Genomic DNA, 26,376 nt, shown 5'->3' with positions numbered 1-26,376 from the left:
TCAGCAGTATTGATAGTCTAGAGGCTTACCCCAGCTCTTCTTTGCCTAGTTTAAGATACCTTGTTGCTGACTTTTTGGAATGTTTGTTGATACGAATATCATTCCCGGTTAGCTTTTGAACTAGCCTGGCTTGATCTGTTTAACTAGGTTTGGAAAGATTTTTCTGTGTGGCTTCACAGGTAACTGTGTGTGCTAGCAAGACCTCTAGAGATTGTTTTAGGGTTATTTATTGCCTTATTTCCTTGTTTCAAAGGGTAGCAGTAACATTCCAATGTGTGCTACTGGGAGTGAGGGTGAGTAGTAGGTTGTTGCAGTGTCTCTGGTCCTGGCTAGCCTCGAGGGAAATGGAAAGCAACATTCCTATTCCACTCTCTCGGATTTGCTCAGCGGTGGGGGAGGTTTGGTGCAGCAGCCAGTGGTATGGCAGGAATCTGTACAGAGAATAGAAGATGAAAGGGTCGGGTGCTCCACATGAGCCAGAGGCATTTAGGATTAGACTGCCTTCCCTAGGTTACTTTCAGAGCCCTGAAGACTGGGAATCCTTCATGGCCTGGAGAAGGATAGCAAGCTGATTTGACTCTGACTTCTGTCAGCACAGGGTGTAGTTATGTCTTAAGCTGACAGAGTGGAAAAGCTTTGCGTGTTAATTGATTTGGACTCGGATTTTTTTTTTTTTTTGTTGGTTTTCAGTCAGCTTATGGTATTTGAATAAGCAGGCCTTTCAAAGGGATGGTTCATCAGGAAGGGAGAGGAAGATGAGAGTTTTGTTCCAACCTCTGATAATCCAGAAACTATTTAACCCTTTTCAGGCATGTATGCTGATGCATTGTGGGTGAGCTTGGTCTTCTTATTGTATCTTCTGGTTACTTCATTGACAGAAGTGTCATGGCACTTAGATATTCCAAGAGATTAATTTGCTTTTTGTTAATTTTCACCAGAAGTACGTTATTGACGAAATAAAATGGTGAAGGACATGTTCAGAGTAGGTTGGTTGTTGTTATTGGGATTTTTCCTTCCTTTCTCAGACCCAAGACTTTGACTCTCAGAAATGAGATGAAAACATTATTTTGCTGTGTGGTACCTGGAGAGATTTCCTGTGCTTCAAGAACAGAACTCTCAAAAAAGTGTAACATTTTTGCTTTTAGAGAAAACAACCATTTGTCTTAATGTTTCTGTTCCCTGGGTAGCCTGGATGCCAGAAGCCTCAGATCTGTTTTCAGAAGAATTACACTTCTGGTGCTAATGATTGAAACACAGTGCCTGCAAGTGGAGTGGTGTCTTGAGCAAACAAATCATTATTCTAATGCAGCAGATGTATACTGAAGAGGTACATTCTTTACCTCAATTCACAGTCTCCAGGGCCTCAATTTAGAAAATCATATTTTAAAGCTGTTAAACAGCACCTGTTTGTCTATTTGGAACACACACAGAGAATTTTCTGTGTCAGATGGTGATAGAAGATAGAAATTTCATTAGTATCTGGAGCATGGTGTCTGTTTTAATGCCCTGAAAAGTATCTGAAACATCAGTAATAGGTTAGGTCAGTATGGTTATTCTGGTCTACAAAGCTCAACCTGTTTAACTAAGAGATAGGCAGGAGAGGGAATAGACAGCACATAGCTAATGAATAAATTCCATCTCTCTTAGCCAGTTTTCTCCACGTTATTGGAGGCCTCCTAAAGTTTCACCTAACAAAACTCTGAAAATCATTGAGCAATGATTAAACCCTCCTTAACCTTGATGGATTAGTCTGTGAAGGAGCCTGTGCAGCTAGCGCCTTGCCAGTGTTCACTTGGAAGTTAGGTAGTCTCTGGGTTTGGTGTTGAAAAGAAAAAATGCTGAAGCACAGTAACTTCATGATTTTTTACTGACCTTGTTACATTAAGGGAGGAAACACAGTGTTAGGTGTTGTAAGACAAATCACTTGCTTTGTAGATCCTCACATGCACCTTGGGACCACTTGTGATTTTCACAAAAGACAGTCCTCAGATCTGCTTCTACAGAATATAGACCTTCAAGTGTTTTGTTTGTAATTCTTAAATGTTTGCATACTTCTCTAAGTTTCCTAGCTAGCAGAACACTTCTGTTTTAACTTGCTTGCTGCCAAGTCATTTCTCAGCTTACTTCTTAGCATTGGGCTGCTATGCTGCACTGTATAGTGAACTGTCCCAAAGTGCACCTTTCTTTTCTATACAATATTCTGTGAGTGCTTCTCAACTGAGACCTGCTCAGATTATGTAGAGGCACACATGTCGCTTTCAAGTTGCATGTAAAGGTCAAGTTCTATTTCCACTAAAACCCAAAAGAACATATCCTGTGGTTTCACAAGTGTGTTTTCCAGATTTGTCCAAGTTTCTGATGCAAAGGGTGACATGAAATTTGGATACTAGTTATGGAGGATACTGGTTTTGATGCAAGTGGCAAGAAAAGATGTACATTGTTTCTAATTTTCTTAAATGTTTTACATGCTTGGGATTGCTTGAGATTTCTAAATGCAGCTCTAAAAATCTGTGTCTTGAGATGTGGTTTTCAAGAGAACAGGGAGCTAAAAAAGAGTCCGGTTGCCCACTTGTTTTTTAGTAGTTACCACACCCTTTTTGCTTCATTCCTGTAAACCAGAGCAGGAGTTCTCTGGCAGTCACTTATGTAATGGTTCAGCCCCTGCTGTCAGTCTCTCTGCAGTTCACTGTTTTAGTATCATGAGCTGCCTGAGCCTTTTGCAGGCTGTATACTAGTTCTTCTTTTCTGTCAGAATTTCATAAACATTTGCATAACCTAAAATTACAGCCTGCAACTTGTTTTCTCCTATCTCCAGATTCAGTTAAGGAGTGCTAGAGAAGGGGAGATAAGGGCTCTAGTCCAGAAATGTCTTGGGGGAATAAATATTTGCATTTGACCCAGTAGGTTATATTTCATTTTTCAAAATGAAACTTATTTTTCTCCTTGGGACTGTTTTCAAACTTCAGCTAATGCAGAGCTGAATCTTGGCACTGCAGTATTCCTGCCAGCTCAAGTGATTTTTCTTTTTTTTCTCTCCTGGATTTTTTTCCTAACATCTTGAAGCTCTATTGTTGAGAGCTGTCTTGGATATGCTATGTTTCTCCTTCATTTGATTTCTCTTTTCTCTTTCTTTTTGTACTTGATGATAGTTTATTAACATTTTGAAACTTCTCTATAATGTGTTCCTTAAATGACAATGCAAAAACAGGTTCTCGGGCTCTGTTCTGGTGTTCTCCTGGAGTGTTTTTGATCCTATTCAAGCCAGCATGTAGGTTAAAGCACCACAGTGAACATATTTGATTAGGTCTGATGCCAGTGGGGTTGTTCCGTGTAGCACAGTGTGTCAGGTCCCTGGGGCTCCTCCTGCGTTAAGAGCCCTGAGGAAAGGACATGAGATGTAAAATTATGTTGATGTTGGAAGAGAAGTTCGAGGAAGCAGTAAGGAGCTGAAACTACGGTGGTGAAAGCACGGTGGAAGCACTTAGATGCATTTAAGAGCAAATCTATCAACTGAGCTCTGTGAGTTGGCCAGCCAGCCCGTTGCCCAGGCTGGGCTGCAGGCGTTCGGCGCGCCGGGGAGCAGTGCGGTAACGGGAGCGCGGAGGGCCGGGCTGCTCCGGCCTGCCAGACGCTCGTGGTTAGGAGGTGGGTGGTACCATGGAGCTATGGTTAAGCTTTTAGCCTTAATGAGTCAGCTATAGGCAGGGGACTGCAAGCCAAGCTTTGCCTTTCAGCTCCACTTCCTCTTAGCTGGAGAGGTGATGTCACCATTGTGTGAATGCTATATTACTTCTCCTTTTATGGAGATGAACGGGCTTGAAACGAGAGTCACTCATGCAGAGGAAGTGGGTGATAAACGCCTGGTAGGATGTTCTGTAACTGAGATGTGGAGCTTAAATTGCACATTCTCTTCTAGCCTCCTAACCTTTTTCTTCTCTCATCCCAAAACATTTAAAAACAAAATTCAAGAGTTTGGAGCCATATTAATTTATCAATTATGCCAATATATTTGACCACAGCAGTTCAGCATTCATTCAGATTTGTTGTTTTGCAGTAGTATATTTGGTTGAGTACTTTCTATGTACAAGATATCTCTTTTGTGAAAACAAATTTTGGTTTAATTAAGTTTTTAATGTATGCTGAAGCAGTCAGCAGTCTAAAATGCAGTCTTTTATTCTTGGACTAAAGAAAGTCAAGAATAAGTTACATATTATGGGGGTTTTTACATAGTAAAATTAATCTACTGATCTTATTATACCATACTGCTGTATAGTTTAAATTTGAAGGATATTTTACTTCCTGAATTTCTGGATGTGTGAGGCTGCTGTGCCATGTGATCACTTGAATACTATGGTGATGAGAGCTGAAGAAGAGCCTAGATAAAAAGCTTTCCTTGTCAGCTGGTTTGAAATACAGAACTGTTGCTATAATTAACTAATGAGTTGTTATTCTGGATTGTTTTTAATAAGTGACTCTGTTTAGGATTGAAAAGCAGATGCAGATTTCTTTTAATCAGGCGTTTCTTGATTGTGTTATTATAAGCAACTGAGTTTATGGTACCCAGCACATTCTCTTTTGCTGAGTAGGTTGCTTGCACAACTGACAATGAAGTAAAGGCAAGTGCTGACTGAAGTAGTGCAGTATGCCCATGTTGAATGATCATTTGAAAAAAAAAAAAAGGGGTGTGAAGGTGGCCTTTTGCCTAGAGACAACTGAATTCTGATTTGTGATAGCACAAGTCAGTATCGTATGGAGAACGAATATTGGCATTTAAAACTGTTCTTAATTTGAAGTGTATCTAAGAGTTATGCTTTGTGTGTGTTAGCTCTTTGCTCCTTTGGTCGGCTCCAGTTTCCTGTTGCTCAACACATTATTTGAGTTGTCTGTCTATACACAATTAGAAGAATTCCAGCTATCCCAATGACTGCTGCTTTGCAGTCCTGGGAAAGAATTTCCCCCGGATTGCAAACAGGAATGTTGCCTTTTATGGCAGTGTCTGCGTGCTCCCAGGGACTTGCCTGCACTCGCAGGTACGTTCCTGCTGACTTAAAGCAGAGGTGACTAAGAGAGCTGCAGTGGGCCACCAGGAAAGTGTGTTGGGGGAGGAAAGCTTCATGCCAAGAGGATTTTGAACACAGTCTGTGACTTTTCCTGCCTGACCACCTTTCAACACCTTGCTCTCTGTTGAGGTGGGGAAAAATCCTGTGCTTGCCTCTTTGCGACTCCTTAGGGTCAATCCAGGGTGCTGTGGCTACCTTGCCTTACTGAAACAAGGCTGGAAAGAACTTCTCAACTAAGCATGGGAAGACTTGGCATGATTGAGAAGTGTTCAGTGCCAAGGAGCTGCTTGGTATTATTATCTGATGTTGATCATTTCTTTTTCTGTTGGGCAGTCAGTTTATCTGTCTGCTTACTGATATTCTTTTGCTAGATCATCTCTAGGAGGGTAATGGGAAGGCATGTGCTAGTCAAGTGTTTGGGGCTCCACTGCCTGTTTGAGGAGCTCCAACTCATAATTCCAAGATCAGGGCTGGTTACCAGGAATAAGGAGCACCTTACTTAATCCTATCTTTTTAAAGGTTTTGTTTTTTTTTTTTTTTTATTCTTTCTCTCAAATCGACTTCTTAGAAGAACCTCTGTAGTACCTGAATGTGAGCATAACCTTTTCTGGACAAGTGAACTGCTTGTTTGTATTCAGGCTTTTGAAAGTCAGATGTTACTCAGAGGCATAGTCTTGTCCTTTCACATAGCTGCTTTGTGGTGCAGAATTGTACCCAGGTGTTGCACTGCTGAAGAATACATTTCCTTAGGCAATCCATAAATGAGTCATTAGTTATTCCCCTGATCCACCCTCAAAGTGCCCAGTCATGCAGAGGGCTGGCATGTGCCTGCTGAGCCCTTGACCCACTGGGAACCTTGAGTGTGTGAGGCCTTTGGAGCTGGCTAACATCTGCTCTTGGCCTGGCTTTTAGCAAAAAGAGTGTATATCTCAGAGGCAGTGAATAAAATTCAGCACTTGAAAAAATGAATATGCAATTTAAGTAAAGCTGCAGTATCTAGTTTTGAAAGCTTAAGAATTTGCCAGGCCAAAACCGTTTGAGTGGTGATTTTCTTCTACTTGCTTTCTTCCAGTCTTGGGGCTGATCAGCTCTTTCTTAGAACAGTATTAGCAGGGTAATGACAGGTAACATTCTGAGTTTTAACAGGAAAAAAGCAGATTATTTTCCACTCATTTTTTGTGCTCATCTACATATAATCAGTTTCCAGTAAAGAAGCTTAAGGGCAGGAGTTGCAGATATGTAGCACGTGAACCTAATGCTTCCATTATTGATTTCAGAATATTTTAAGAAAATATGGAATCTCAAATTTGTTAGGTTTGCTAGCTTTCCTTATTCCACAAAAGTATGTGGAATATATTCCTCTCTTTATAAACTGGGTGTACAGGAGACTTTTCTTGATGAATGTGGCATTCGTGATGTTAGTACTGAAATGCTAAATGCACTTGCAGCAGCTGTGTTTAAGGGTATAGAAAGTGGTTTCAGGTACTCGAATTCTATCAGACTAGAAAACCATCCCTAATTACAGCTCAATCTCTTTATCTGGCACAAAACAACTTGAATGGTGGCTTAATTATGTCACCTAAGTACTGTCTGGTGGGAAGAATACTGAGTGTGCTTGGTTTATGTAAGTTACAGGGAAACGGAATAGAAAGAACCAGTAGCTAAAATGTGGAGACAGTCACATAAACATACTGATGGAGGTCACCAATTACTGAAATACTTCATTGGAGAGATCCAGTGAATTGCATACTCTCATGGATGTTTGAGGCTTCCTTTCTCTCTCTTTAGAGAGTAGATGTTAGTCGAGTGCAGTGAGTGGAAAAAGGAAAGTGGCAATGACTGAATGAAGTCTAACTGCTGCTGTGTTACTGAGCTTCTCAGACTGAATAACCTGGCAGTCCTCTGGTCTTGAATTAAAAACAAACACCTAAAATCAAACAAAAAACCCCACAGCCTAATGGGGATTTTGAGTTTGGTAGCACAGTGTGTTCTGAGAGCCCCAATGGCTCTTGTGGGCTGTCAGTCAATGACTTGCTGTGCCCATCTGTTCCATGTTTCACTGTCCCTGTGATGACTACAAGCTGCTGAGGCTGTTCTGGTGTAGGCACAGGCACTCTCCGGTCTTCCTGGTGCTCCCAGCTCATCCTGGTGGTGTGAGGGAATGGGATGCACCGTGGGTGGGGGTAGGTGGAGTCAGAGTGTAGGGCAGGGATGACAGGTGAAACAGGGCAGAATCGGGGGATTGTGTGCAGGAGCTGTCACATGAAGGCATGGTGGAAGGACTGGTCAGGACCATGCATGATGAAGTGGAATCATAGGTGAAAACTGAAAGGAGGTTAAAGGTGTGGGAGAAGATAGTGGTGAATAGTCTGGGTGAATTAAGTTCTGTAACTGCAAAGATATCCACAGCTGGGAATTGAACACAGGCGTTAGTATGTCTGCTGGTATGTCAACATGGAAAAGAAAAGGTTTCTGTTGTTACCAACTGCTCTGCTAATACAATAGGGCATGGTGCTTCAAACAGTCAGCTGTATAGGATGTAGGCTGCTGCTCAGTGTTTTAGCTTTTGGGTCCATTCTGTACAAAATAAGTAACAAATATTTTGTCACTGAGCCTCCAGTGTTTGTTTTGGTCTGAAAGCCTCTATTTGATGCGAATCTTTGGGATTTGTAACAGTTGCTGTCCCCCTTTCCCCCTACCCCTTCCATTTTCACTGCTCTGCCGATGACTTCTGTAAGTTAGTATGAGCCCACTGTAATAGGGGCTGAAGGAACAAATAGATGCACATCACACTGCATCTGTGTTGTAAAGAAATGTTCAGTAGGAGACTTAGATGCACATCACACTGCATCTGTGTTGTAAAGAAATGTTCAGTAGGAGACTTCTGCAGTGTTTGTAGAAAAATTGTAATGCAAATAATATTCTTTCTGGATGAAGAAAACTAAATTGCTATGGTGCCATTATACTTTGGCCTATGGTGTGAGGTGGTGTCTTTTGCCAGAGAAGGGGTTACCTGGCTATGTTTCTGAAGATACTTGCCAGTGTTTACTAGTTCATGGTTTTGTCTTCAGTATTGATTTCATTCTGTCAGAGAAATTTAGAGTCCTAGTCTGACTACTCTTTTAAAATTTTTTCCTAGATCGAGAGGATCAGTCCATCCTTTGCACGTGAGTATTTCCAATTGTCAGCTTGTCTGCATGTCACAGTTTGTGTTTTTACATTCTTTGTGGAAGGACTCTCTTAATTTTAAGTGCTGGTAGTGGAATTACAAAATCAGGTAATAAGGAGAGTCATGGAAAGTCCCACTACAGTTCCTCCAGTATATAATTCCTTCTGCAAAATAATTTTTGTAAAAAGTGGAGGAAGGGTGGCTTTGCAACAGCCGCTGTACTCAAACTACTAAAGAAATACAGCTTTGCCAGTTAAAAAGGCTTGGAGTGATCCTTCAGATTTGATGCAGCTGTTATGTTTAAGTCCGTGCATACTGATGAGGCTGATAGAGTAACAGATACTCTTGATACAGCAGTTTGTCTTCTAGACACAGTACAGTTGATTTGCCCTCAGCCATGCTTAAGGAATTGGTATGTTCCTTCTAGCAGTCAGGAGGCTTCCATTTGAAAGATTTACTTCATCACCTTTCACCCCAACCTCTACAGCAGCCTCCAAGTTATTCCTCAGCCACGTGACAGTCTTCGTATCCAAGTGACTAGAAGGCATAGCTCTTTATGGCCTTCCATATTGCAATCCAGCTGCAGCCCATCTTTTTTTTTCCTTGGTTTTAAGGGAGGTGCTGCAATGGCCAGAATGCAGTTAGAGTGTCTGTAGCCCTCTTGGGATTAGAAATATGATAATGTCCCCATACATCTTGTTTGTGAATAACTTGCAGATTTTCTTCGCAGAGGTGAATCAGGAGCTGGTAAAACAGAGAACACCAAGAAGGTCATTCAGTATCTGGCTCATGTTGCTTCCTCGCACAAGTCCAAAAAAGACCAGGTAAGACCTAGGTTTAGTGATGCTTTATTGCTCTGCTGACTTTGGACACTAAATATATACTGGCTGATGTTGGTAAAAGATGTATTGCTCAGTAGAAGCTTAGATGATACCATCTATCAGGGGATTGAGGAGGTCAGTGAACTATGAAACAGTAAATCTGTCAAAAATTGCAAGTCAGGGAACACTGTCCAAAGTCATAACTCCTTTGAATTCAGTGGAGCTACAGCAGGCATGAACTCATCCACAACCCCTTGGATTCGTGGGCAAGTGCATGGGCAAGCGCTGCTACAAGTGAAGCATCACCTGTACTGATCCTTTCATGTGGATGTGTTGCTTATAACCAGTCTAGGCAACTGATCCTTAAAACTGATCCTTCTGCGGAGGAGTTGTCTCCTTTCTTCTGTACCGTTATAGATTAGGTCTGGCCATTGCATGTACTGTCTCAAAACTGGAGAATACAATGATAGGCTAGTGGACGTCAGCCGAAAACTTAGAAATTGTAGGAAAACATTAAAAGGGGGGAAAACAGCCAAGTGTTAGCAGCACATGAGAGGAGGGTGGTGATGATGGTGGGAGGACTTTAAAGATGTCTCACTTATATTTTTTTCCCCTCCCTCTCCCCCGATGGACTATTGCCGAATTCTTCAGTTGTATCCTCGTAGGTGAGCTGCACGTTTACTGCACGTTCTGCACCAGGAATGCGTTTTCTGTCCCATTGTGTGATTTTTTTGAGCAGCTTTTCACTCCACACCAATATCACTTTCTGCAGCTAAAGCAAATCCATAGACAATTCACAATTTTTTTTTTTTTTTTGTGTGTGGTACACAGTAATCTTTTTGTAAGGATGTTCAGTTGGAGACTGTAGAGATATCAAGAATACTTGTGTTCTGTGCTCAATACTAGTTTGCCTTTAAGGTTTTTCTTGCAGGATTTTCCCAGATACATACCATTTTAGAAGTATTCCTCCAGGGCAATAGGACTGGACAAGGCTTTCCTAGAATCTTAAGCATACAGTGTGTGGTGTTCCTTCTAAGACCAAATGTAGTTAAGTATTTAGCCAGGGTATTTCAGGGCTGTGGGCTTGTTAGCCAGATCTGAACACGTTGGAAATTTCATTATGAAAGCCAGGTGTGTCCACTGCATCTCTGCATAAGAGTTTTCCTATCGTAGCTTAATGTGTAGGCATGTCTAATGCATATAGAGTATATAAATAAGAAGGCATTTCTGCATGCAAGCACACTGTGTGTGTGCCTGCACATAGTAGTAACTAACTTCTGGAATCCAACCGAAAAAAAACCCATTCTATGTGCCAAAATTTCAGACATTAGAAGGCTTTTTCCATGGTCTGTCAGTAGCTGTATTTAGAAACATTCTCCTTTTTTCTTTTTTTAAGTGCGGAAAATAGAATCATGGGGTTGAGTTAAGTATTCTTCCACTGCTTGTCCATGAGTAAAATTTGAACCACCAAAGCAGGACAGGCAATCTGCTTAGGAGAATAAAACAGTCCTAAGTTGGGCTGGTTGGTGATTTGCCCAGGTTTGATACTTAATTTTTTTTCCCTAAGTTTTGGTTTTTTCCAAAAAGTCCTGCGGCTCACATTTTGTGGCTAAGCTGACCTTACCAGAGGGGATTTAGAGCTGGAGCTTCTGAATGTTAATCAGCAATGAGTGCTCTCTGCAATACTTCTTTACAGAGCAAACTTGGAACCAGAGTATAAAAGTTTATGATGATGAATATGTTTAATTTTTTGAGGATCTCAGGTATACTGGTCATGGCAGATTTTTGTCTTTAGTTAGTATATGATAGTGTTGAACCTTTATGCTGCAAGACTAGGCAAAGAACTTAACCAAGGATATTATAGAAAGTAGTGGTACTTTCTTTACCATGAACTTTTGGATGTAAACCAGTGTTTTTCCAAGAATCAGGGCAGAATTGGTTTTATAAAGCCTATTCTTTAACTCCAGCTCACTGGTTTTGGAGGTAGTGGTGCATTCCACCATTCCCAGCGCATTATTTTATTCAGCTAAATAAGCTTCTAGCTGCATGGTGTGACTTCCAAGCACACTAAGGCTCCTTAGGGGGTGTACTGAATCTAATTCTAGAAACTTTTTTTTTCATTTATTGAAACTTTTATTTATGGAAGTTGAAATCCATATTTTCCCATGTTTAATCTCAGCTTCTCTACCATCTTCTTAAATCATGTAATGTTTTTTCAAGATGTGAATGTTTGCAGCTAATTGGAAATTCATGAGTAATAGTAGCTAATATTTAAATATTTGTAACAAAAGTTAGGTTACTGATGATATTTCTCCTTTCCCCATCCAGCCACTGGTGTTGGGATTTAGTTATTTGATAATCTCTCACATGACTGCAGAGAAAAATACGAAAGCAAATCCCTGAAGTGTAAAAAACAAAACAACGAACTCCAACAATCCAGACAAACAACCCAAGTGCCCTCCCCCATATTTTTTTTTAATTGCATGCTGTTAAAGGTAGATTTGATTTCTGGATGCCTTTCTCCATACTTTCTGAAATAAAAATGGCTGGCAAAACTTTTATCTTGCTTGGAAACATTCCAAAAAGTGTATGAGATGTAAAAAATTCAGAGTACAAGGTAGATGTCAAGGACTTTATTTGAAATTGGTGTTGCTGAAATGATTTAAATTGGTGTTGTAATTTCAGAGCAGTAGAAAGAGAGCATACTGAAGAGTTTTGGGAACTGCCCAACCACAGGCTAACAGACCCAGTGGTTTTTCTGCTTCTATTTTCATCAGGAATATTGCACATACTTCAAATGCATGCCAAGTGTTAAACAAATTTGTTTCAGGTCAAGGAGTTGCAATTACAGGTGCCAGGAAATTGGTACCATCTTAGTGATAGGAACCTTAGGATTTCTAGCAAGCTTGTGATGGACAACTTTGCAAAATACCCATTGTATAATAAGAATGAAATATCTTCCATTAGTGAAAGGTGACCATCAAAATTTAAGGTAAAAAAATCCCCAACAAGCTCCACCCAAAAACTTTTTAAAAATTTTGAACGTAATGGAATTGCCTTTTAAAAAGACAGTGTGCAGTGGGGAATGGGTACAGTAATTGCAGACACTTAGTCTTGTGTGCTGTTACTGTGGCACGCTGAGAACTTGGATTTTCCCACTGTGTCCTGGTGCTGAGGCAAGTCAGGAAAACTCAGGTAATTTGATCAACTCTTCAGCATTTTCCTTTCCCCAGAGCTTCATATTGTTGTGAGGCCAGGCTGGCATTCCTATGCATATTGCTACCTTGGTGTTTAAAGGGACCTAATCACCTCTAGACTACAATTTACCAACACCTACTTGAAATGAATGGCACTTTTTCCTGAGGTAGTAAGTAACAGTAGGGTCTATTATAGGGATTTCCATAAACCTCCAGTCTTTGTGTAGCTAAGTATGGCCTTGGTTTTACTTTTAGACAAATAATTAAAATAGATTTGATGTCAAAGCCTGATTTCTCTTCCCTCCTTGTTCCATAGTTGGTTTTAAGTGCTGTGTTGCTGTCATCTCCCACTTGAATAGTAACAAACTGCAGTTAGAAGCAGAGGCCTAGGACTTCACTGCAGGATGGGGAAGACAAATAGTGTGAGGGAGGAGCATTCCAACCTAAGTGCATGTGGCAGAACACAAGGGGAAATGAGACTAACACACAGTTTCCAGGACTGAACCCTAGTTTCAAGGTTTTTTTCCTTGGAATGCCAGATGCTGGGTCTGTTGTGAGAGAGATGAAGTCCCAGCTCAGGTTGCCTTCCCAGGGCTAAGCCCCTTGTTATACATACTTGATGGTGAATGAAGGTGTTTGCAGCAGCTACCCCTTCTGTGTATGCGCAGTTCCACCAGGGCTGGGGGTCTTGTTTGGCCTTGCACTTGACAAGTGTGAAGTGAAGTGATTGTGGAAGTCAAAAAAAAAGGACTTCTAGAAGAACTGTTCATTGTACGCTTTCTCATATATCTTTCTCTTTTTTTTATTGCCTGTATTTTTAGAGACACTGTGTAAGAACTAATCTGTCTTTGAGAACAAATGGGAACAATTTTCCTTTAGAAGTAACCTTAAATAGTTTCCCCATAAATTCCAGTTCTCACAAATCAAACTTCATTTCCATCTGTTTTGCACAGGCAGTCTTGAGTACTTACTGATAACTGCTAAAAAGAGAAACATTAATCTAAACTGTAATTTTGTGTCTCCAGAAGCTTTTTAGTTGATCTTGAAATACAGAGAACTCTATGCTTTTAGCACAGAGGACAAGTAATTTTTAAGAACAACCAGGAATACATCTAGAGCCTGCAGGGAAAGGTGTATATGCTGCAGTGGTCTAGTACTGGGCAGGGATGAAAGTTCTGAATTTCTTTTTCTACAGTTCCAGCATTTTGTGCTCCTTGAGGGGAGGAGTGTGTGAATATGGCAGCAGAATGCAAGCAATCATGCAGTTGGTGGGATACCACTAATTCTCTTTTTGGTGTGTGCCTCCTTACAAAGGAGATTTTTGCTTGTTTGTACTTTATAAGGTGTAGACTCTTAGAAAAGTGCAAGCTTTTGGTTTTGTGTTTGGTTTTTAAAAAGCATTAGACCTTTTCAGACTAACTTCTTAACCTACTAGTAGCAGTGTTCAGAGCTGTCTTTAAGTAGCAAGATAGGATTTACCTCACTCTTCCAGCCTCTGTGGCAGTACACTTCTGCGATGAGGGCCTGGTCTTGGATGGTGGTATGGTGTTTCACTTTCTCCCTGGGAAGTCGGCGGGATGTTACAGCCAAGTGACTTTGAAGGGCTTCTGTTAACAGAAAGACAGCACTGGGAGGAAGGGAACAAGGCATATTTATGAATGTTTCTGTTTAACCCAGATAACTAATGAGTCTCCTTTGAAGGTTTAAGTGATCATCTCCTAAGGTTTAATGTGGCTTCTCTACAGCAGATGCCAAACTAGTGTGAATTGAAACTGCAGCGCTGGTTTGACCCAAGGTTAATGCAGTGAACCACTACCTATTAATTTTGGATTTCTCTCTAGGGAGAACTGGAGAGACAGTTGCTCCAGGCTAATCCCATCCTGGAGGCCTTTGGAAATGCCAAGACAGTAAAAAATGACAACTCCTCAAGATTTGTGAGTATTATTATGTCATGAGTATATTCAAAAAGTGCATCAAAAGTGTATTTTACACTTCCCAGAGTATTCTGATTTTGGGATATTGCTATCAGGGATAGAATTAACTGAGTGACTTCCTTTAAATTAATCTGGGAAGTTGATTTCATTCAGTGAATTATCCAGAACAGATCTTTTAGGTCTCTAGAATGAAGAGACCAGACCCTGTGCCAGGATCATCTGTGCTGATTTTTATTGTAATCATTACAGTCAGTTTTATCTTGGAGAGCAAATACTGGTCCTTACTGTGCTTGCTTTGGAGAGCAATGGGCAACATCTGAGAGGCAGGTGGGGGAGCTGGAGCTAAATAAAAATAGTTGAAGCTAACACTGAAAGAGGTGGAACTGTCAAGGTAGTGTGCAACATGTGAAATTGAAGGGACCCTGGTTGTGAGAAATCTAGGTTGAAACAGTGAGTGTAAGTTGTAGGCTGTCACAATGACAGAAGTGCCTGGAAGTGCTTGGTGTCTTTTTTTGTTAAATTGCTGTTGTGATCAGCAGCCATTGCCTATTGGCTGACCTTATGCTTTGCCTAAAACCTGCCTGACCTGTTCCAAGTTTCCTTTCCTGGATTAAAAAGAGAAGGTTTACTTCTGTTGTTTACTGCTGTTACCAGATAGAATGAATACTAATTTTAATGCTGTTGTCTTCCTCTTAGGGCAAATTTATCAGAATCAACTTTGATGTCAACGGCTACATTGTTGGAGCCAATATTGAGACCTGTATCCTTTCTGTAACCCCTTGAAAGGAGAAGTTCAAGGCTCTAGAGGTGACAGGAATGGTACCTAGCAGTCTCTTCACAACTGACTTAGGTTGAGAAAGCGGTTGGAAACACTCTAAATTTCTGCCATCAAGATCATTGTCGTAGTCTTCTGTTTCCTCATAATAGTGTTTTGTGACCTTTTGTGATCATGGTGCAGATCTTTTCAGAATGAATGAATGAATTCTAATCCTGAGAGATGAAATGCAAGCATAAACTGCAGTAATATGAATAGGTGTGGAATTTCATAAGTCATTCTCACTTCTGTCCAAGGCAAGTGGGGATTGATGGCCACTATTTTTTTGTTTCTTACCAGTTAAGTCTCTCTTACCATGGTCATCATTCACAGGCCGGCAGAACTGAGACCAGAAGCTTGGTGGGTTGTTGACTGATAATGATTGCTAAGTCAATACCCCTGTCAGTTGGCATGAGGAGAACATCAGGTAGTTTTTTTTCCTACCGTGGAATAGGAAGTGATTTGTATGTCCTGTCACATGCCTTGACTCTCTGAAGATCTGCTGGAGAAGTCACGTGCAATTCGCCAGGCCAAAGAGGAGAGAACCTTCCACATCTTCTACTACCTGCTCTCTGGGGCAGGGGAGCATTTGAAGAGTAAGTATGATTGTGTTGTGATGAGGGAGTCCCGTAACTACAACAACAGGGGGTTCAGAACTAGGATCTGTAGACTAGGACCTGTTCTTCACAGCTCCTTCTCTCTGCCTTTTAGATATGGTCAGCTCTCCTCCACTTCCATCTGCCCTCCCCCTGCACTTCTCAGTTCCTGAAAACTTGCTTCTCTGGTTCCTTCCTGCACTTGTCTCCTTGCCAGCAATGACTCTACGCCCTTCCTTATCTAAATCACTGTCCCATGTTTAGTCTAGTCTTGCATGATGTAAACCATTCTGGTGCAGGAATGGTCCTGCTGTGACGTACTCGGCATGTAACTGAGGGGAGCAAATCTGCAAGCCTCTAAGCAGCTCTAGCAGTCTGGGATCCCAGCACACCTTGCTTTAATACCTCAGCCTGGTAATCTGGGTCTGTGTTGTGCAAGAGCTGCAAATTGCTCTGCAGGAATGACAAAGGGAGAGGACTTTCTCATAGCTGCTACTGTTTCAAGAGTTAATATATGAACTTTTATCTGACTTGAAACAAGCGAGGTATCTGAAATTAAAGGCAATTATACTTTCAAGTTAATCCCTGCTTTTTGCAGATTTAGGGTGTAATGATGAGTGACACTGCTTTGGTGGTGTAGTCCAGAGGAAGGAATAGCAGGAAATAACACAGAAGAACTCTGTGTTTATCTAAAATACATTAACTATTCAACCTGAAGTAAAACTGGCCTTAACCCCAGATTCATCCAGGACCTGGTAGTGTATGCAAGTCAGAAATTTGGTATTGGTGGTAGCTTGTTGTCTGTTAAAAAAAAACCATAGCAACTTCTTTGTCAATTCTTTCCTAAGATGATCTGCTGCTGGAGCCTTACAACAAATACCGCTTCCTTTCCAATGGGCACGTTACGATTCCGGGTCAGCAAGACAAAGACATGTTTCAGGAGACCATGGAGGCAATGAAGATCATGGGCATCCCAGATGAAGAGCAGATAGGTATGAATATGCAAGGAATAAAAGAGGGAACAGGCCATGGCTCTTGAGCTGTTTTGTTCTGATGTTCTTTTTTTGTTTTGGTTGGATTTGTTAGCTTTTTGTTTAGGGTTTTTGTTGGTTTTGTTTTGCTTGTGTCCCCTGCCCCAAGTGTAACAAAATTGAGTGGCTTTGGAGTGACCCACCTCAGGATCTACCAGCACAGTTTCAGTTTATACAGTTAACTTTAGAAGTCAAGCAGCTAATAAAAACATGGTTCTCCTTGCTGTTTTTGTTCCCACTCTGAGGCTGGTATACTCAATTTATGAAAAACACATCCCAGATAAAAGAATCCCCTCATTCTCCTATGCAGTGCATGTCTTGTGTGCTCCCCCTATCCCTTAGCAGTGGCTCTAAAGTACCTGATCCAACCACTGCTGGATTAGTCCTTTGAGAATGGGCTGGTCGTAGTGCCTTTCTTTCCAGCTTAACACTGAACTGCTGATCAGAAATTAATATTGTCTGATACTGGGAGCACAGTAGCATGACAGTGAAAATAGAATTGCACGCAGCCAGCACAAAGCGCAGTGATACGTATTCACCAGAGCTCTGTGCTCTCTCATTCATGATCTGCCTCACTGGTTGGGAATCAGTGTTCTGCAAAGTCTCACTTTCAAAATGTATGTGGTCTTCTAAAGTTAAGACTGTTACTCTCTTCACTGAAGCAAGCAAGCATCTGTTGTGCTTTGAGGTCACCACCTCCTCTGCTGCAGGCTGCAGCTCTTGTGTTTGTAGGGAATATGTACCTGTGCCATAAGTACTGCTCTTTACAATCCGGCCTACTATAAATCCATGCTGTGTATGCCAAAATCGGCATAAACAGGTAGAAGTTGGGGGACAAAAAAATCTTTGTTACGAGATCCACTTTCAAGTGACTGACAGTTTGCTTTGCTCAAGGCAACTGGACCCTACTATGCAATGAGCTTTGACTGATACATGATGAAAATTGAATTGAAGCTGTCTTCCCTGTCTTGGCATCTGATGGTGCTTTTTTGACGTGCATCGTTTGAAGAGTATGAATATATCATTAGCAATGGGGTGGGGTGCTTCAGCATATAATTAGTAATAGTTACAGTACAGGCACTTTCGCCCACATCCTGCTGCCTTCTGTACATTATAATGTGTGTCTGTAAGGACTACACGTCTTGGGCAGGAAATTGAAAGTGTTTCAGGGTTAAAGAAACAAAATCTTTAATTGGGGTGTACTCTTAACTGTCTCTTTCCTTTGTTCAACAACAACTGTTGAGGAAAATTGAGTATCAAATTCATTGAGTTTTGATTCTCAAGCAGAGAACAAGTGTTTTATTAAAAAATACAGATGTTGTAGGTGGCACTTTACCCTCAGTCCTGTCTCTAACTGTTTTATAGTGATGTTGAGAATGGGTAAATTTCTGGGCTGTTTAGTCTTGCATAGGAATGACCAGGCAAGTCTTTTGTCCTGAATGGGAGTTATTTAGAGGAGTAGCCAGTGGTGTTTTCTCCCAAATTTCAGAAGGATTTTTAGGATGCTGAGGTGGGTCTCTTAACCATGTCAGGAAAGGTAAGTGGGTCATATCAAGGCTTTTGGTGATGTCTGACACTAAGCTATTATTATTACTATTATTTTAAAAGGTCTGCTGAAGGTTATCTCAGGTGTTCTTCAACTTGGCAACATAGTCTTCAAGAAGGAGCGTAATACAGACCAAGCCTCTATGCCAGACAATACAGGTAACCAATCTCTTCTCCCACACCAAAGAAAAGTGCAGGAAAAAAGCCTACAGGAAGTTCTTGCAAGTGGGAGAGTGTATTACAGTATGTATGGAGTGCTGGAGTCCTGTTTTTCCATAAGGTGAATTATTTGTCAGAGGAGCTGCTGTGCTCTGTACAAATACACACTGTTGTGCCAGGCGTGTGTTTGCAGCCACCCATGGGCAGGAATGTGGCACTGTTCCTGTGTCAGGGCTAGGCAGGAAGTACACGTGATGAACAGATGAAAAAGATTACTCTACTGGAATATGTGGAGTGTGTGTTTTAAAGGAGCTACAGTAATTGCTCCTTCAAACCTATATTATCAGATTTTAAGGAATGTTCTTTGCTGCCTATGTAGGTAGTCTGGTAACTGTAAGAGTTAAGGTGGTGGATAGTTTTATGGTGGGTATAAAGCATGTGTACCTATTTTAATTGCACTGCCCATTGTTGAATGTGTAAACAGTGCCATTATTCATGTGATAGAAGACTATTTGTTGGAAGACTTAACTCAGACCTTCATTGTAGATGTACTGCAGAAGTGCAAAGGTTGCTACTTTATCTCTAAATGGGGTTTTTTGGCTGTTATTCTTAAAAATATGCTCTAAATGCTATTTTAGGGAGGAGAGTAAATCATTTGGGTTTTGGGTCTCAAATCTGAAATAGAGAGTTGCCTCAAAGACTGATCAGTAGACGAAGACAGAACAATTAGCTTGATTAAGAAATCCATTATCTGATGTATTTTTAAATTGGTTACAGACAGTGACCTTTCTGAAGCTTCTGTATTATGACTTAGTAGTATGAGGCTATTGCTTCAAATGTACTCTAGTGGCTTCTGGAGAAACTCAATAAGCTGTAGTATTGGTTGCAAGAGCGGTTTTTTGGACTTTTTTTGGTTAGGAAGATACTTTGTCTCAGCAACCTGTTCTTCGTTTAATGTTTTTTGTCAGCTGTTTCCTGACTTTTCTAAAGACAGTTCCCAGAATGTTTTCCTTTTTTTCTTGCTTTCTACGAGAAAAACAGAATAATATGAATCTTTTTGTTTCCTCCTACCATCTTTAGCTGCTCAGAAGGTGGCTCACCTTTTGGGTATCAACGTGACAGATTTCACTAGAGGCATCCTGACTCCTCGCATCAAAGTTGGGCGAGATTATGTCCAGAAAGCTCAGACCAAAGAGCAGGTAGGCATTCTCAAAAAGTAAACAAGTACTTTGGTCTCTAATCTTACTGCTGCACAGCTAACGAATGTATCAGAGGTTTCTGTAGTGTTTACTAACCATCTTTATGATTGCAGTGTATGGCAAGCACACCTGATGAATATTGTAGCATAATATATTGCTTCTAGCATAATATATTGCTTGCTCGTGTAATGTGTATAAAGATAGAATTCACCCTTGTCCCTTAGCACTTATCTGAGAAAAAAACCAGAGGGAACACAAGTCCCCTAATTTTGGTGACTGGCTGTCCTTGGGGACTTAGTAGTTTCAATGTGGTGTGCAAGGCTGACATTTTCAAGTTGGTGCAGTACAGGAAGCACTATTTTTGAGTAGGTCAGCTATTAAGATAGAAGAATTTGCAGCTCACCCTTGAAATTGATTGGAAATTTTGTAATGCTCTTGACTGGTCATGCTGTAAATGAAACCTGACCTAGGAGCTAGTGGCCTGCTTGAATGGAGCAAACCCCTGTGCTTACTCATTGCCTGACTTCTTTATGAACAGAGCATTATCCTCTGAATAAAGAAACATGCCCCTGTAACATGGAAGGGATTGGTAAGAGATTGAAGTCTGGAAAAAGTCGCAGGTTGCCTTTCCATGCTGCCTTTCCCTTTTGATGTTTAATTTCTTACTACACATAGTATTTGTGTCAAACACAGGTAGGGTAGTCACAGGGAGGGATTGGGCTTCACAAATCCAAAGTTACAAAAAGAATTTAAATCCATTTCTTTGGGCCTATGAAATACACCATGTCTTTGGAAGTGACTGGGCATAGTTTTTCTTTCTTTAATACCAGCTCTTGTTTTCTCCAGCAGGCAGGATCTTGAAATTTGGTTTTGACAAACTAATATAGAGACAAATTCTTTGCTCTTGTATATGGAGCATCACTATGCCATCTACTTTTGATTGGGAATAAACTGAAATAAGCCTTGTTCAGTGAATTTCGTGGTGGAGAGAAAAATCTCAGACTACATTTGTGCTGCTAGATCCTGAAATAGTGTAAACTGTGCCTTTCTTTGGTTTGTCATGCAACTCCTGATGTTTATGTTTGCTGTTTAGGCTGATTTTGCCATTGAAGCACTGGCTAAAGCCACTTACGAGCGGATGTTCCGGTGGCTGGTTATGCGCATCAACAAGGCTTTGGATAAGACCAAGAGACAGGGTGCATCCTTCATTGGAATCCTTGACATTGCTGGCTTTGAGATTTTTGAGGTAAGGAGATGTCAGGTCCTTGCACTCAGCACAGTTTAAAGTGGAGCAAAGACCGCTGAAGGAGATAACTTTACAACCGGAAAATAACACACTCTTGGAAAGGATGTGAAGCCCACAAAAAGGGGGAATCAGCATCAAATCTCATGCAAGATAAGTGTAGAAGAGGAAGAACTGAAGGAAAGTTGAGGGAGAGAGGGGAAATGGGAGCTCCTTCTCTAGATGACAGTGAGCTGTTAGGCCAAACTGTTACAGGATTCTATGAAATAATTTTAGGATGTGGTTTGCATTATAGTCTGAAGCAGCCACAGACTGCCATCAGAAAAGAAGTATCCTCCCATTATCCCAGCCAAGCATCTCCTGTCAACCTGAGTTATGCTACGCTGGGTCTAGCTCATGAACTGCTGCAAAATGAATTGGACCAATTTATTCATGAAATAGAAAACTTGAAACACAGAAAAGTTGGGGTTTGGGGGTTTTTTTTATTGGTTGGGTTTTGTGAGGTATTTTTGTTTCCTTCCCCCTCTGATAGGTGTACCTTTGGCTTCATGGTTGCTGGATCTCATGGAAAGGAGAGGAGCAGAAATAACATAGTTAAGAATTATTGAAATGTGCAGGAAGTAGAACAGGACCACTGTCTTTAGAAGCTGCGTTATGTTTTGTGTGGTCAAACGTAAAAATGCACTGTGGGTTATTAACCTTATCCTTACTGTTTGAAGAAATTGGGAAATTCTGAAGAAATTTCCCTCACTTTCACTGCTCTGATTTTATATAAGGATTAAAATGGGACTTTCCAGTCCACAGGCTTTTAGAAATTCGTCTTCAGGCTTCTGTTGCTGCTTCTTCCTATGAAGAGGAGTTGCTGGCTCTCCATTTGTGAGAAAACTAGAGTCCTTTCTGTTCCCGGGTTAAGTAGCTGCTGTAATTCTGCTGCTGTTTACAGCTAAACATTCTTTTGCAAAGTCTGAGAACCAATGTGTATGAACTTCCCTAGGGATTGCAGCAATGTGCAGTGACACGTGACAGAACAGGCAGTTCATATCCAAAGGGGTTATTGACAGTGGACTGTCTGCCCCACTCTAGCTTAGATTCCTGAACTGCAGAGATGATCTTTTGTGCTAAGAGAGCAGTGGTTGTGTCTTCACAGCAATTGCTCAAACATCTTTCTACCTTTTTCTTCATTAGCTGAACTCCTTTGAGCAGCTGTGTATTAACTACACAAATGAAAAGTTGCAGCAGCTCTTTAACCACACCATGTTCATTCTGGAGCAAGAGGAGTACCAGAGGGAGGGCATAGAGTGGAATTTCATTGACTTTGGCCTGGATCTGCAGCCCTGCATTGACCTCATAGAGAAGCCGGTAAGTTCATTGTTTTACTGTCAACCGGGAAATGGCTGCACTGATTTTGTCACTGAGGACATCACCTCTGCCTGTAGATTGGAAACTGGCCCTCTAGCTTTTGTAATCTTCTCCTGACACTCTAATGTGATTAGAAGCAGTAGCAAACAGTTTCTTCTTTGTCTGAAAGTGTGTCACCAATAAGGCTGCTAGTATCAGTTCTGTAGGAAACACTGCATGAAAATAGATCTAATCTATTTCCTCTCACTAAGTTGTCCTCACTTGTGTGGGTCTGCATGGTGCTAGATGTACGTGCAGCTTGCCATAAGTGATGTGAACTTCCTTGCTTAACTACAGATGTGATGAGAAGCTGTGAATCTCTGTTGCTTTCATTCTGCTCTAATGAAACCTGAGAATTTCCAAATTTCATAGTAGATATTCCAGTAGTAAGGACTAGTTTGTGAAACTTTCTGCTATGGCCTTTTGCATTTAGACACCTGAATATATTTAGAGAACTGCATAATAATATTTCTTCTATTAAAAAATATTTTTTCCCAAAAAACAATCTAGACAAATGTCACAGAAGAGACTTTCTCATTAAAATGGTCAGGATTTAGATAAGGATATTGAAGAACTATTAACAATTTCCAGTACAATGGAAATAGTTTAACTGATACCACACAAGAGGTGAATGTGATGTGGATCAGGCTTAGGTATCCTTTCTTTTCTCCTCTAGCCATTTAAAGGTGCTAATTATTGTTGCAGTTGTGTAGTTAATAATGTTTTGATGTTTCCCTTCTTTAAGGCTGGGCCTCCTGGTATACTGGCCCTGCTGGATGAAGAGTGCTGGTTTCCAAAAGCAACAGACAAAAGCTTTGTGGAAAAAGTTGTTCAAGAACAAGGCACCCACCCCAAATTTCAGAAGCCAAAACAGCTGAAAGACAAAGCTGACTTCTGTATCATACATTATGCTGGCAAGGTAAAGAATTAATAACTAAAATGTGATGGTTGGAATACTTAATTCATAAGCACTGCTTCTTAGAAATGGCTACTTACCAAAACGGTTCCCTATGAGAAACCATCAGAAGATTTCATGGAAATGTTCCATTGCAGAGGACCTTACAGGGCCTAAGGAGATTTGCCTGCGAGTTATATCAACATTTATAGTTCAAGACATGTCAAACTGACAGCAATTTAAATTTGTTCTCTGTCACTTGGTGAGATTGGAGGTACTTTTCAGAAACTTGCATCAAGACTTCATCACCAGAAATGCTGATGCAGTTGGTTTTTTGTGTCGCACTCTGGATGGTACAAACTAGCATTGCAAATCCATTCCCTTTCTGACAGAACAGAACATGCAGCTTTTTGTAAGGGTTGAGAATTTCTAGGCGTGCTTACTTAGATGGCAGATCCAAGAGTGGTTAGGTAATCTGTTGTTGTGCAAACCTCAGTGATGCTTTTACAGACTGTGCCAGGTGTTGTTGGATCTTGTGCTGCAGAAAATCGCCCCCCCAAGCTTCTTGATGTGTTTACCTTCTCCAGGTGGACTATAAGGCAGATGAATGGCTGATGAAGAACATGGATCCGCTGAATGATAACATTGCTACTCTTCTCCACCAGTCATCGGATAAGTTTGTGTCTGAGCTGTGGAAAGATGGTATGTAATTAAACTTCATTTCATTTGTTTGCTCTTTTTCTGTGTGAAAGAGCTTGAGCATCAGAAGTCTGTGATGAGCTGTTTTGCTTTTTTCCCCTGAAGACTAAGCCACCAAGATGAGCATTATCTGGAACATCCTTTGCTTAGATCATGGTATTTCATTAAAAGTTCACTGTAACTCAAGAGAAAGATTCACTTGCATCAACTTCTGTTAAGCTTGCTGCATATATAACAATTCTGTCTCAAAATGAAATGCTGGGATAAAATATCAATGCACCATTATGAACCAGCAGCTTACATAGCTGCAACACTCAAGATCTGAGGCGGAATCTGTTTTCAGTCCTGCAACTAAGTGTGCCCTTTCTGCAGTGTTGTTCAGTATTTTACTCTATCTTCTCTGGGTTTATCTGCTTTTGAGTCTTACTGTCACTTTCTGTGGTAGGTTTTCTTTGACGTCTCTGTCTGTTGCAGAGATGCAGAAGGTTCAGAGAGCCTATTTCTATCAACACTTTCCTATTCTTCATCTAGAACCAGGTGACTGAGAAACCCAGCTGTCGTGTCATGTGTGTGATGCATCCTAGAGCCATGCAAGAAATGCTTCCGTTAACTTCTTTGTCCCTTTGTCATACCTGCCTGTCTTTCTTGTTCATTTCCTCTGCTTTGTGCTAGTAGCTCCTCATGGACTTCAAAACAAAAGTAAAACTCACCTTGAAAGTGGATACAAGAATACAGACACATTCAGGTGCTAAAATTTTCTCTTGCACAACTTGGGTAGGAACAGGTAAAGCAAATCCCTGTCAAGTGTTTGAATGTAGAGCTAGTACAGCTGTATTTCTTGCAAGATAAGGAAGGAAAAATTCTGAGACTACATAGAAACTGAAATCCAGTTTAACATTGGTTTTAGTACTGGGATTTCACTTTAGCAGCTGATAATTTAAAAGAAAGTTTGGCAAAGGAACTCCCACTGGATGAAAAATGGCCATCAGCGAGTTATGCCTAACAAGGCCTTTGCTGTGTGAGACTACTTTTGGACTTGAAATGTCAACTGACCACAGCTTAGTAGTTTTCATTTAGTATTCTTAGCTGGATCTCCTGTTGCAAGTGACGGTCCTTTGTGCTATCTTGAAGTAGATTGCAGGGCTCAAGATTAAGAGGATTGGTACGGCCACAGTCTGAGATGCACTTCTGTGGGTTTCCCTGTGATGTCATCGAGTAACATAACCTTCTTTTCTTTCTGATAAGACAACCTTGACCCTATTCCAACAGCTGCTCTAGAAGTGAACAGTTTTTAACTAATATTAGTTGTTAATGAAGAGTATTCTTTCTTGTATATTCTTTTGTAGGGGTGTCTCTTAGCAGCTGTATTTTTTTTTTAATCAGAAGGCAGTTGAGCACAAGCTGGTATATTTTCTGGTGGAGTGAAGATTGGGAGCCTGAGTGTAGGCATCAGCCAACCACTAAGGATGGTGCAGACTAGTTTGGAGCCCTTAGTGAAAGTGTATTGGAGGTGTGGAAAGTCATAGTGATACAGTTAGTTTTTGTCGGATGGGTGAATTTTTATCTCCATGTGGAAAAGCAATGGGAAAAAGTAAAACTTAGTTTCTTCTCACCCCTGCTCCCTATCAGATCTAGCTGACTTCTCTTGAGGAAAAAAAAATCTGTGGTGTCCATCCATCAAGGTGATAACTTCATCAATGCTTGGATGTCACTGTTGCATAGTGGAGAAACTGTTGGGGGCAGGGAGCTCTGACTTTCTCCTAGTGCTGTTGTTCATGTCTGTGTCATAGAACACTTGGACTCCAAAAACAACTCAAGCAGTGGTATCTCGAGGCTTGGTTTCTGTAATGCCTTTTACTGTGTTTGTTCAGTTTACAAGTAGATATGACTTTTCTCATCATCGGTCATGACAGTCCTGCCTGTAATGCAAGAGTGAAGCTGGGCTTTTTCTCTATCTGTGGCCCCTTCTGGATCAGAGTTAACTAATAGTTGACTCTGCTGGGCTACCAGCTAGAACTCTTGGTTTGTTGTTTTTCATTCTAAGCTAAGCAAGTAGAAGCATCTGAAACTCACTTCTAGATTGCTCTTCCAGTGCTGCCATCCAGGGCATCAGTAGGATGTGTTTGGGATTAAGTTTGACTCCATCACTCAAACTTCCTGTAGTGAGCTGATGCTTTCTTTTCCTTCCTGCTCCTATCCCTGCACAAATTTTGTACAGGAGTCGACATCTGTGTAGAGATGAAGCAAAAAGGATCCTGCAGCTCCTCTCATTTATCCTGTTCTACCCAGATGTTCTCTGTATGTTCCAATGCTTCCTTTGTTTGTGGGAAAATTTTAATGCTCTTTCCTGTGCTTTCTCTAGTGGACCGTATTGTTGGGCTGGATCAGGTAGCTGGTATGTCAGATACAGCATTGCCAGGGGCCTTTAAAACCAGGAAGGGAATGTTCCGGACAGTGGGACAGCTCTACAAAGAACAGCTGGCTAAACTGATGGCTACCTTGAGGAACACCAACCCCAACTTCGTCCGTTGCATTATCCCCAACCATGAGAAAAAGGTAAAGACAGTTCTAACAGCACAGCCCATGCATTCTTACATGGGCTTCCTGGGGCATGTG

General features: G+C 41.0%; 1 protein-coding gene across 1 annotated transcript in view; it reads left to right on the top strand.

Moving 5' to 3' along the window:
- The window catches only part of MYH9 (myosin heavy chain 9), a 69,770-nt gene that overhangs the window by 23,106 nt on the left and 20,288 nt on the right, over positions 1 to 26,376 (top strand). The window contains exons 4-16 of the mRNA XM_048300658.1: positions 8,200 to 8,227; positions 8,960 to 9,053; positions 14,089 to 14,181; positions 14,878 to 14,941; positions 15,493 to 15,591; positions 16,440 to 16,583; positions 18,231 to 18,326; positions 19,407 to 19,525; positions 20,619 to 20,771; positions 21,954 to 22,127; positions 22,912 to 23,085; positions 23,649 to 23,763; positions 26,123 to 26,316. Of these exons, the coding sequence (XP_048156615.1) occupies positions 8,200 to 8,227; positions 8,960 to 9,053; positions 14,089 to 14,181; positions 14,878 to 14,941; positions 15,493 to 15,591; positions 16,440 to 16,583; positions 18,231 to 18,326; positions 19,407 to 19,525; positions 20,619 to 20,771; positions 21,954 to 22,127; positions 22,912 to 23,085; positions 23,649 to 23,763; positions 26,123 to 26,316 (1,547 nt within the window). The remainder of the gene's footprint in view (positions 1 to 8,199; positions 8,228 to 8,959; positions 9,054 to 14,088; positions 14,182 to 14,877; positions 14,942 to 15,492; positions 15,592 to 16,439; positions 16,584 to 18,230; positions 18,327 to 19,406; positions 19,526 to 20,618; positions 20,772 to 21,953; positions 22,128 to 22,911; positions 23,086 to 23,648; positions 23,764 to 26,122; positions 26,317 to 26,376) is intronic.

Source organism: Corvus hawaiiensis, chromosome 4 (genome assembly GCF_020740725.1).
Source record: "Corvus hawaiiensis isolate bCorHaw1 chromosome 4, bCorHaw1.pri.cur, whole genome shotgun sequence".
Classification (NCBI taxonomy): domain Eukaryota; kingdom Metazoa; phylum Chordata; class Aves; order Passeriformes; family Corvidae; genus Corvus; species Corvus hawaiiensis.
The sequence above is the reverse complement of the archived record's forward strand: the minus strand, read 5'-3'. Positions and strand labels throughout refer to the sequence as shown.